This window comes from Pimephales promelas, chromosome 4 (assembly GCF_988280905.1).
Source record: "Pimephales promelas chromosome 4, fPimPro1.hap1.1, whole genome shotgun sequence".
NCBI lineage: Eukaryota > Metazoa > Chordata > Actinopteri > Cypriniformes > Leuciscidae > Pimephales > Pimephales promelas.
The window spans coordinates 20,638,761-20,651,547 of record NC_142772.1 but is presented as its reverse complement, the minus strand read 5'-3'; the positions used below and the strand labels follow the sequence as shown (position 1 = coordinate 20,651,547).

General features: G+C 36.7%; 2 protein-coding genes across 2 annotated transcripts in view; both read left to right on the top strand.

Annotated features, from left to right (window-relative positions):
- Nucleotides 1–12,636, top strand: part of msh3 (mutS homolog 3 (E. coli)) — an 84,866-nt gene extending 72,230 nt beyond the window's left edge. Inside the window, exons 22-24 of the mRNA XM_039662465.2 lie at nt 2,114–2,240; nt 10,497–10,665; nt 11,260–12,636. Of these exons, the coding sequence (XP_039518399.2) occupies nt 2,114–2,240; nt 10,497–10,665; nt 11,260–11,341 (378 nt within the window). The 3' untranslated portion in view covers nt 11,342–12,636. The remainder of the gene's footprint in view (nt 1–2,113; nt 2,241–10,496; nt 10,666–11,259) is intronic.
- Nucleotides 11,838–12,787, top strand: part of rasgrf2b (Ras protein-specific guanine nucleotide-releasing factor 2b) — a 101,157-nt gene continuing 100,207 nt past the window's right edge. Inside the window, exons 1-2 of the mRNA XM_089130104.1 lie at nt 11,838–11,952; nt 12,711–12,771. The gene's annotated coding sequence lies outside the window, so the exon portion shown is untranslated. The remainder of the gene's footprint in view (nt 11,953–12,710; nt 12,772–12,787) is intronic.

Below are 12,787 nucleotides of genomic sequence, written 5' to 3'. Positions count from 1 at the left end.
TTCGCACATTTTTTTTCTTGATATTATTGTAGCAAACGATCAAATATAACAAAAAATAAATAAAGTCTGGCTCATCATTTTCATGATTTCAAACTACAAATGTCTCATAGTTCAAATATAAAGATACACAAGATCTTTAACCTGCTTTTAAGGGATAGTTCATCCAAAAATGAAAATTTGTTCTTTCAGACGAATACAATCGGTGTTATATAAAAAATGTCCTGGCATCATAACCACACCATAAAAGTGCTCCACACAGCTCTGGGGGGTTAATAAAGGCCTTCTGAAGTGAAGCGATGCGTTACTGTGCGTTCACACCAGACGCAATAGCGCATCAAATTCACGCGTCTAGTTATACGCTTGAACGATTTGAATCCATTCAAGCAAAAATGACGCATGTAAAAACAAAAGTTTGAAGCGCAATTTACGTGCGTCGGAATCGAAACCTGTTGGCGGCCATCTTTTTTTTTGTTATTCGAGCATTCATCGAGAGAGTCACCACTCTGTATTTACTCTGGAGAGCAGAACAGCTGGGGATCATCGTCGCCGTATTTGTGTCCACCGGACCCTTCGGAGGTGAACCGTTTTACGAGTTTCACCATTTGCTCGCTCCAGGAGCTGCGTCTGAATGACGGCCACTGTCAGCGGTACTTCCGCCTGTCCCACGGCCAGTTTGATGACCTTTTGTCCCGCATCGGAGCAAGGATCACCCTCACCCTCGTCCACTTAATCTGTCATTTATTTTTGTTTTGATGATAAAAAGAGCCAGCCTCCAAAAGTTATTAACCTGTCCTGTGATTTTTTTTTTTTTTTCCTCTCGCGTCCAGACACGAACTTATGCACAGGTATGTTGGTTGTCTTTACATTATAATATTTCATATAATCTAGATATGGAATAAAAAACATTCAATACAAAATGAACATGTCTCTTATATTGAAATAAAGTTTTAAGTGATCAAATATTTGCTTTGTTGTGCATTAGAACCACACCAGCATTTAGTCATATTACAAAATAATTTATTGAAGCATCCAGATACTTCACCACAAGAGCAAGCAGCTATGGCTCCTGACTGGTTAACACGGCGCGGATTGATGCCAAAGTTCAGATTTTTCAACTCGGGCGGCATGCGCGAATTCACGTCAAATGCGTGAATGCACAAATAGGACTAACTAAATAATTTGCGCTTAATGCACCAGACCCTCAATTGGCATGAACGAGGCGTATTCGCGTCTACTTCTCATTCACTCCTCAGGAATTTTTTACGCGCATAACGCGTCTTTGCATTGACTTAACATTGAAATCACTCGAGCCTGACACGCTATTCGCGTCTGGTGTGAACGCAGCATTAGTGTGATAAAAATATACATTTTTATAACTTTATGAAGTAAAATTACTAGCTTCCAGCTAAACGAACAAAGCGCAACTTATGCAAATTGTGACATTGGAAGTAGCGTAATGCATAAATAGCATAAATATTAGCAAATATGTCGCATTAGCCGCATAAGTTGTGCTTTAGACGAAAGTGGAATCTGAATGTTCGTTTGGCCTGAAGCTACTGTAGTTATTTTACTTTATACAGTTTTAAATATGGATATTTTTTCTTACTCTAACTTCACTTTAGAAAGCATTTATTAACCCCCCAGAGCTGTGTGGAGCACTTTTATGATGGATAGATGCACTTTTATGGACTTCAAAACAGAAACGGACATTCACTGCCATTATAAAGCTTGGAAGAGCCAGGACATTTTTTTTAATATAACTCTGATTGTATTCATCTGAACGAAGAATGTCATATACACCAAGGATGAGGTGAGTAAATCATGGGCTATTTTTTTTATTTTTTTTTTACCTCATTTTTGGGTGAACTATCCCTTTAACTTCAATCTCTCTGCCATCCATCTGAAAGAACACCTTAGCAACTGCTTAGTAGATTTTAAACTTTCAGGTAAGAATTTATCAAGTTGAAATTATAGTTCATCTGGGAAACTTTCCTTTTCTAGTTACTTTTGCAATTCAGTTTGGTGACACTAGTGGTGCAGAAATGACGGCTTTATCTTTAAATTATGTTCAGCTGTGTGGAGTTAGATTCTTTTTTTCTCTGTGTTTCTGCAGGTGAAGTGTCTGACGTTGTTTGTGACCCACTATCCTCCGTTATGTGAGCTGGAGCTCTTGTACCCACAGCATGTGGGGAATTACCACATGGCTTTCCTGCTCAATGAGCCAGAGAGCACTTCTGATGGTGTGTATGCATACATCTACTTGCATTACAATAAGCTTATATAATATTTACAATTCTGTTCAAAAGTTTGGGGTTGTTGTTAAGATCATTTTTAAGAAGATTCATGTTTTCGAAAGAAGTCTCTTAATCAAAATTGAGAAATATTACACTTTAAAACAACAGTTGTCTCATTTAATATATTTTAAAAATTAATTTATTCCTGTATTTTTTTTCCTTTGAAAAAAAAAAGCAGAACAAGTGATTGCAAAGCTGAATTTTCAGCAGTCATTACTCAGTTTCACATGATACTTCATTCTAATATGCTGATTTGCTGCTCAAGAGCTGCTACTTTGATGTATAGAAAGCATTTATGTGAAATATATTTTGTTAGTTTACATAAAAGTCATTACAGTCACTTTTGATCAAAAAAATGCATCCTTGCTGACTTTTTGGTAGCTTTTTAATGATATCCAATCAACATTCATGTATGGCTTAAAAGGGTGTTTTAATCTGGCAAAGGATATTTATAAACAAACAGCTATACAATTCCAGCTAATTATACTCAAAATGCAGTAAAGGTCTATTTAAAATTAATCTATGCATAAGGCAGTTAAACAGGACTCTTCTAAAAGGAAGCAAAGAACATCGATAAGGACCTAAAATCCCCTGGTGGATCACCAAAATTACATATTTACAAGTTTTTTTCCTTGAAAACAAATTTCTTCATGTCTTAAAATAGTTTGAATGTAACTCTACACCCTTTCCTCATTTAGTGTATGCAGTACTATGGATATGCAAATTAGCCCCACCCCCACTCACTCACACCAGCTCATAGATCCACTCGTTGACAAGCTGTCCTGACAAGACTACAAGGTAGTTTGTAACGTCAGAAAAGAATGGAGAAAATACCCAGCAATGGTGTTGACTTTTAAATGTGGACTTGGTTTGTCTTAAAGCACATTTATAATATCACATAGACATTTTCACCACAGGGGGACTTTAAGAATTTTGCTAATAATTGAAATGAGGGGGAAAATAAACATTGTCACAAGACTATGTAGTATAATAACAATTAAAGGGTTAGTTCATCCAAAAATGAAAATTCTGTCAGTATTTACTCACCCTCATGTTGTTCCAACCCCGTAAGACCTTCGTTCATCTTCGGAACACAAATGAAGATATTTAAGATATTAAGATCGCTCCTGCATACAGTCCATAGGCTTCTTGAGGGATTAACACTTGCTGGCCTCAAAGTTATTAAAGACATTGTTAAAATAGTCTAAGTGACTACAGGGGCTCAATCTTAAGTTTATCAAACGACGAGAACACTTTTTGTGCGCAAAAACAACAAAAATAACGACTTTATTTCAACTTTTCATTTACTTCTCTCTCTGCCTCGAATCAGGTTACTAGTTAAATAACGTAATCTTCTGTTATTGTACGTCACACGCATCACACACATGACCAGCGTCGGCCAATAGTGAGCCTACGTGTGACGTAGCTCTATGCTATCACACTACGTTAACTGACTAGAGGCGCATATAGAGAAAGAAGTGAATAGTAAAAAAAAAGTCATTATTTTTGTTTGTTTTTGCGCACAAAAAGTGTTCTCATTGCTTGATAATGTTAAGATTGAGCCACTGTAGTCACTTGGACTATTTTAACAATGTCTTTAATAACTTTTCGAGGCCAGCAAGTTTCAATCCCTCAAGAAGCCTATGGACTAGTATGGAGGAGTGATCCACCTCTCAGATTTTATCAAAAATATCTTTATTTGTATTCCGAAGATGAACGAAGGTCTAACGGGGTTGGAATAACATGAGGGTGAGTAAATACTGACAGAATTTTCATTTTTGGGTGAACTAACCCTTTAACATAACAAGAACCATGGTAAGTAAATGTTCCAGAATGAAGTCCTTGTTCAGGGAGTGGTCAAATAATTATTTTTGTGGTACCAGGACCCATAATATTGTAGTTATAGCATTGTTCCCCTTCTTGTACTTTTATATTTTGGCATCTGAATCTTTGATATACTAGATCTTGATGTGTACTGTCCAATCTATCAGTATTACTGATCTTGCCTTTCTTGATAATCAGCCAAGCACATTTATTAACTTCATCTTGATATGATCTGAGAAAGCCATTAGTGTCTGGTTCAAGGAAGTTGATTTCATCAGTGCGCACATTAAGCTGTATTAGAGAGTGAGGAGTGCATTGTCTTGGAATATGCTGGTTTTGATGGCCTCTGAACTAGTTCCTCTGCTATTGTATGTCAGCTGAGTCATCCGGGATTTCATGGATCACTTACCTATTTGTGTTACCTTTGCCATTGACCTTATGCTGCTTGAGTGATCAAGGAGTGCTGCACACTTTCTTGGACCTTCTGTTAGTCAATCCACCTATTGTCTATAAGGGTACCCTAAAAAAGACGGATGTTGACGTATGGTCAAAAGACGTCTCAAGACGTCAGTTATATGACGACTTGGGATGAGACTGTGTTAATCTGTCTGCAGGAATAGTTCTATACAATACACAATGATGATGATGATTGATATAATATAGTACTTAACTCTTTACCAATACCAAATCATTTTCTGTGTTTCTTATGTGCTTCATGATTTTCTGTAAAGCCTTACATTTAACTTGTACTGTAGAATAAGAAATTGTCACTTTTTTTTTGCATTTTTGAATCCTAAATTTGGTCGTCTGTGCTCCATGCCTCGCTTTTAATTTATTTACAGTTTTTAACAGGTTTCTGTCCATTTTTCTTCATTTTGCGTCATCGGAGGATTTTTGGCCAAAGGCTAAAGACTACAGCCAGTAGTAGGGGCTGTTCTGCATGTTCTCAACCTGCCCATAGAGGGTGGGATCTCACTCACAGAATGTACACATAGTGTCAGCCATCTTTTTTTTGGAAGCTAAACTAGCGGGCTCTTGTTCTGTGGAGAAAGCTGAGTAGTAGGGGTTACCATCCTCTTTTTCCCGGACATGTCCAGCCGTCGATGTCCAGGATTCAGCTTTTGCTTTCTGCAGTCACCATTCATTGTTTACATGCACACCTTTCGTTTCAATGTAACTGAATTCATTTCGATTGGTGAATCTGAATGTAGTGTTTACATGAACGCTAAACAAGTGATCGGTTGATGTGCGTTTTAAAATTGCTAAGAAAATCCTCAGTCTCCTCCGTGAGAAATATGAGACCGGTGCGTCTCACAGGTGTCGCTCATCTCTAATCATGCCACCGGCCTCGCGCCATTCTCCCGCGGCCCTCACTCGTCCTGCTCGCCACAGTAAACATGACTTGCGTCATTCTCCACACCATACCCAGATAGCAAACTGACATTGAATCAACGTGGAAATATGACATCGAAACAACGTTGATTTGACATTGTTTTGCTCATCGAATTAACGTTGAACCAACGTCAGACGCGTCATTCTTTCAAAACTAACGGAAAATCAACTTGAAATCAACGCGTTGTTTCAACGTTATGAAAGCAAACCAATTTTCGATTTTCATTTAGCTTTGAATAATGCCGCGTCTGACGTTGGTTCAACGTTAATTCGATGAGCAAAATCAACGTTGTTTCAATGTCATGAGAGACGTCGTTTCCACGTTGATTCAATGTCAGTTTGCTGTATGGGTAGATATCTATATAAAGGCTAGATGTCTCACGGCGGAGTATTTATCGTCATCACCGGCGGCCATCTTGTCACAGACAGACTTTCTGGCGGGCTCTGTGGTATCTGATGTAAGAAATACTCTTATCTTGTTGAAATCTCGACGGATTTACGAACGGTTTGGTTTCTTACAAACGTTATTAACGTGGCTATAATTCTGGATGATTATTTATTTATACACTTATTATTCATAAGTATGCAGTATCAGAACTACATCTCTGCCGTTTATAACAAACCAGACCGTTTGAAAATCGGTAGAAAATTGAGCAAGTTACGGTGATTTAAAAAGTACATGCACCATTAAAACAATGGTACCAGTGAGCGAGCTGCCTGTGACAAGATGGCCGCCAGGTGCTGACGTCGACCTCCATTGGCCAGCAGCGCGGACGAGATATCTAGCCTTTATATAGATATCTATGCTCCACACGGCCCTCACTCGTTCGGCTCGCCACAGTAAACATGGCTCGCGCTGTTCTCCTGCGGCCCTCACTCGTCTTGCTTGCTACAGTAAACAGAATGAATGGCGGCTGTAGAACGCAAAAGCCAAATCCCGGACATTTTGGGCGATCTCGAAACACGTTTTCGAGCAGACTCATCACCGAGACTCACTAGTAGCCTAGACTTGTTGTTTAACTACTGCGCTCTGTTACCGGTAGGCGGGGCCTCCTAGGGCAGCGAAGCAAGTGAATTCTGGGAGTTGTTGTCTTTCATCCACATAAGCCAAAAGTATGTCTTTTCACTCTAGAAAGCTCCAAATTCAAAAATAATTTCACATTTCTTCTACATAAAGGACCCATTATAAATACACATTCATCTTTCCAGAGGTGAAGTATCCCTTTAAATGGATAGTTCACCAAAAAAGGAAAATTTTCATAATTTTCCATCATCATTAACTTATTCCAAACCCTTAATAATTTGGTTAAGCTTTTAAATGCATATTAAGATTTTTTTTTACGAAACAGTGTTTGTTTTGGAGTTGGAGTTGAGTTGTTTTTTCTGTATCCCATAATTTTTGCTGACTTCAGGTAGTGACTGGTCAACAGATCATGTTTGCTCGTATGTTGTGTTAAGGAGCAGATGGGATTGCGAAAAACGAGATGAAGTTTTTGATAATGATTCCAATTACTAATAATTAATTACTGAAAACACCTGAAGTGTACATGTACCATTTCAGGTTTAGCACTGTTAGCAGACATATGTTTGTGTACTGTATCTCAAGACATCTTTCTTTTTCTGCTTCTTTTGCTGTGGTAGATTGTAAGGCTATAAGTTCCTTTGGTTGCACTTTATTAAGGAGTCCTTGTTACAGTGTAATTATATACTTAAATTCTGTGTAACATCGATTAACTACAGTACAAGTACATATACAGTTCAGGTTATGTTGCATGTAAGGTTATGTTGCAATACAGTTTAGTTGCATGTAATAGGCTCTATGCCCAACTTACTTCCGCATTCTGTTTGAACAGGTCTCATCGCTTCTGGTCCAGGTATTTTGTATGTGCTTCATGAAATTTTTTGCAGTTTTACTCAAGATAACTTAAAAGGAGCGAGCAAAGATTAGCATAACCAATGTCCCTCACATATGCAGATTGATATTTAAACTTTTTATATTTTTTCTTCTTCACAGTAACGTTTAGATATTTAAATGGAATAAAACGCCAATAACAAAGTGAACTAGTTAGGTTAGCTGATTACCATAAAAATCCATAGATATCATAGTCAGTTCTTACGGCCGTTAACACTTTCTCTGACATGCGGATGCGATGAGACCCGTTTTCCGGTTTGGTCACGTGACGCTCCACATAAAGCCTATAAGGCATAATTTACTGTTATTACTATAAAAAGTACATATGTACATGTAAAATGAAGTGTTACCGTTCCTTTCGTTTAAACCTTTGAAGCAGCTTTGCATGAAGGAACATGACAATGACGGATGGAACTTGAATGACTTCATTGTCATGCTGTTTGATGAGCAAAATTGAAATGAGCACCTTGAAACATCTGTTGACCAACCAGGGTCAAGCATTCTAGTGTTCTGTGATATAAATTAAAGACCCCCCGTGATGAAAATCAAGCTTTTAATGTTGTTTATGTGTTTATGTAGTGTTTTTAATATGTATAGTTTGAACCATGTGCATATTCATCAGTCAACACAATGGATGAGTATTCTCTTCTTTAAACTGCAGTGAATCAAAGACCGTCTCAAAAATGCGTTTTGAAATCGCTGGTGTTTATGATGTCACAAATATGTACCAATCACATCAACGTGGCGGCAGGCTTTGGCATATCATTAACTATGACCACCATTAATACATTTACTTGCTCTTGATTTTTAGGTATAATACACACTTATAATAATCAACACTCAAATTAGGCAGGCTTTGCATTAACTTTTCCTATTCCCTATATTTTGAAATATAATAATTTACACAGTTACTGTCTTGTTTTGATGTTTGTGACAGTTTGGGACTAATACATGTACAGTACCATTACACCCCTATTATGAACATTATGTATAATGTTATGTTGAACTATATGCCTTTCTCCACTTACATTTCTGAGGATACTGATTGTTAGAAAGCAGCTGTCTGACTCTGAGATGGCGAATGGGAACGGGCTGAATCTGAAATCGCCCCCTAAACCCTCATTCACTATTCCCTATGTTAGTCCACTAATACTGTTCACTTGAAGGAGTGAATGAAAAGGAGTGAGCGAATTCAAATTGCTCTTCCTCCATGAAGACATTTTTTTTTCACTGGAAAAAAAAAACATTGTTGATTTATGATTTCACTTTTCTAACTTTAGTGTGTAATGTTGCTGTTTGAGCATAAACAACATCTGCAAAGTTATGACGCTCAAAGTTCAAAGCAAAGGGAGATATTTGCTTTTTAAGAAACAGTTTTTTAAGGACTACAACAAATGGCTGGTAGGGACTACACGGCATTCCTTCCGGGTTAGTAACATCACCAAACCTATATAGTACAGTTTTATAGTTTAGTGTTACAGGAACAGTGCACATTAATAAACAATTATGTCAATGTGCCAGTTTAGCCAACCTGGCTAATTTTCAACTGTAGTCCCTCCCTGGGCAGGTGTAATGTCAGATAAAATACATTAAAACAAATCAACAATACTTATACATACAGACAGTAGACCACATTTCATAAGAATACATAAAGCACATTAAAACAAGGACAGCAAAACTAAAAAAAAAAAAGCATAGAAAACACTCAACAACTGGCTTGTGTCATGTGCATGACAGTAATCCTATTGCATAAGTACTCTTTCCTCTTCTATTTCTCATTATACTGTGCTGTGTAGCTTCTCATCCAGCATTGCAATTCATCTTTAAATCCTATCCAGATTCAGAGTTCAGATTTAGATCATCTGAACTCAGCTTGGTTCACTTATTCATGGTTCTTTCCTTCTTGCTTCCAATGATCCAATTCCCAAGTTGATTGAGTTTGAGACAGAGTTGCTGAGGAATATTGGGAGAAATGCTTAATAATATTCGCAAACCATATTCACAAATAAGGTTAATAAAAAAATCTGTGGTTTCTATCACACCATGACACGGGAACTGATTTTTTTCTAAGCACTTATGAAAAACTTTATCAGGCAAAACTCACTTTCTGCCCTTGTTCATTGAAATACCTTTTCTCAGACAAAATCCATTTTCTCATTTATGCCATCATGGGTATTTTACACTTTTTGCCAGAGGTCATGTAATCATAAACTTTATACTGTATTTGATCAGTTAATACATTTTTTGTGTACTCCACTTAAAGGGTTAGTTCACCCAAAAATGAAAATTCTGTCAGTATTTACTCACCCTCATGTTGTTCCAACCCTCTATGTGTTTATTTGCTCTGCTGAACACAAAGGAAGATATTTGGAAGAATGTTTTAATCAAACAGATCTCATTCCCCATTGACTATCATTCCTACTATGGTAGTCAATGGGGAATGAGATCTGTTTGATTAAAACATTCTTCCAAATATCTTCCTTTGTGTACAGCAGAACAAATAAACACATAGAGATTTGGAACAACATGAGGGTGAGTAAATACTGACAGAATTTTCATTTTTGGGTGAACTAACCCCTTAAGTATTACAGTCGACAGTTTGCTATTTTTTATGTATAAAACAGTGAAAGACACACAAAAGCCTGTCAAGTCTTCTTTGCAAACGTTTATATTTAACAGGTTATACAGTTACTGTCTTTGACTTACAATAATCTAGTGACACTGGTATCCTATTCGACAATCAGGCTATTTATTAAAGGAAAAGTTCACTTAAATTTTTTTACCAATATATACCAATATTTACCAATATTCTTCAAAATCTTTCTTTTGTGGTCAGCAGAAGAAAGCAATTCATACAGGTTTGAAACAACTTGAGGGTGAGGAAATGATGACAGAATTTTCATTTTTTAAGTGAACTATTCCTTTAAGCATCATCAGGATTATAATGTATATTGTTTCACAAATAATTTTTTTTTCAAAACTTTGTTCTTTCCCAGTGCTTCCTCTGATCATTTCTTTGATATTACACAGAGTGCTTCTGAAGTATTTATTATCTCTGTTGCTCTCATTTCCAGAAGAGGAGTTGCACCCAGAGTTCATCACGTTTCTCTATCAGCTGATTGAAGGAGCAGCTGCCAGAAGCTATGGGCTAAATGTAGCACGTCTGGCTGAAATCCCAGAGTCCATCCTCAGGACTGCTGCATTCAAGTCCAAAGAGTTGGAGGCTCTCGTGAACAGCCGGAGGTACGTGGGCTGATTGGTTACACAATACAATGGAAGAAGAACACTGTAGTAGATTTGGATTGTGGAGGAGCTTCCTTCAGAACAAATATTTAGACTTTTCAGGGAGAGAACTGATCGGAAAATCTGAAGAGGTTACAAAGTGTTATAAGGATTAAGTTTCCATTTGCAAAATTAGATTCACACGTATTCATATGATGCATTTGATCATAGAAATGGAAGTCTGTATTAAAAAATGGATGTCCTTGCATCCTTTTGCTGGTAAAATCTGTTATTAAAGTCAGCTGCTTTGCATAGATTATTTTCACACACAGCACGTAAGCCAGTTTGTCCAGTTGCATGTGTTTTCTATTAACACTTGCAATAAATTTAGAGGACGTAAATAGAAAAATGTCTCCCTTTGATATTAAAATGTTAATATTGAAAATCAGGTATCTATAATGCATTTAAATTTACACCAGCCACTAAAACAGAAATGTCTTGATTGATTTGGCTACATTATTAAAGATATTTCCAGAAGAATTGACTCAGTGAATATGCTGTTTATACCTTTTTGTAATGTTGTGATGTAACCCCTTTCTCTTTTTACAAACATAGGAACATGGTGAGACTGTTATCTGATGCCTGGAGTATCAACAACAAGGAAACATTGCTGAATTGGAAAAAGTGTAGTCCCTAATATTATCACGATAGGTTTTTCCCATAGGATGATGGTTGCAAAGAAAAACTCAAAACACAAACACTGAATATCAGGCATTTAAATACATCATGTATTACTTTAAAATGGTAGATCTTACAACTTCAAACATGTTGTCTTTATATAGACACTCATATCCATGTGCTTTGACCAGAAGATTTCTCAATATATTTGTGACCGTATGGAAAAGAAAAAAATACACACGTTTCTAAGATTGTTAGTGTAATGTGGTATTTACATTTGATTAAACTGGACATCAAATTGTGGAAATTGTGGTGCTCATTCTGTTTAAAGGGATCGTTTCTAGAATTAAGAAATGAAAATCCTGTCATGATTTTTGAAGAAAGTCAAGATTTGAAATGACAAGGGGGTAAGTAATTGATGACATCATTTTCATATATGGGTGAACAATCCTTTAAAGCTTCCTCTGTTATCTTATTGTCCTCCAAAGGTGAATGATACATCTGAACTGGTGAATGAACGTCTGAGGTGAATGATAATCAGTCTTCATGAAAGCTGAAGCAGTCAGAGAGCATAAAACCCTCCTGAGTATTCCTCCCATACTCACATTTGCATTGCTTTGAAGTCCCCAGGTTTGCTTTAATAATGTTATTTGAAGTGTCATTTCAAATTAACAATGTTAGATGTGCCACACTTTATAAAGTAAACTGATTTAATTGCATTTTAACATTTATTTGCATTAGTTTCTGTCTTTATGGCAAAAATACGGTATATCGGTAACCAATCATAACCATCTTAACCCATTATATATGTCATCACTTTAGCGTGAAAAAAAGGCAAATAAAAGAAATGAGAATTAGTGTTGAATTCATAGATATAATTGAAGTTGATCGACACTGATGTCACTTGCATGATGCAAGTTGGTGTTTTTCTTTCCTGGTCCTGAAGTACCCTTACACTGACCCTTATCTGACCAGTTCAGAGCTTCATCCAAATTCCTGTACTTATGAAGTGAATAAGATGAAGAGCGAAGCTTTTCAACTTGGTAATGCATGTGTGACGAGGAACACATTCAAAATGTGCAGTGCTGGGATCCTCCGGGACAAAGATTGAGAACCAGAAGAATTTGTTTAAAGACACTATGAAATCAAAATGTGCAATTCTTGTTTTTTTGTTGTTTTTTTTTTTAATAATATTGCAGTATTATAAAATATTTGATTTGCAGCAGCACTGTTTTCACAGGATTGTAAATGCAATGCAAATATTAATTTTTAGCATTTAGTCATTTATTTGTAATAAACACTTTAAGTGGGCTATTTAATGTGTAATGTATGTTAAATTGTTTTTCAGGGTGTGACGTCATAATATGTGTGTGTGTGTGTGTGTGTAGAAACAGCCTGAGCGCAGCCACTCTACTCCTGAGTGCAAGTCCACCGTCAGTGTTGTGTAAGGTAGGCACTACTAGGC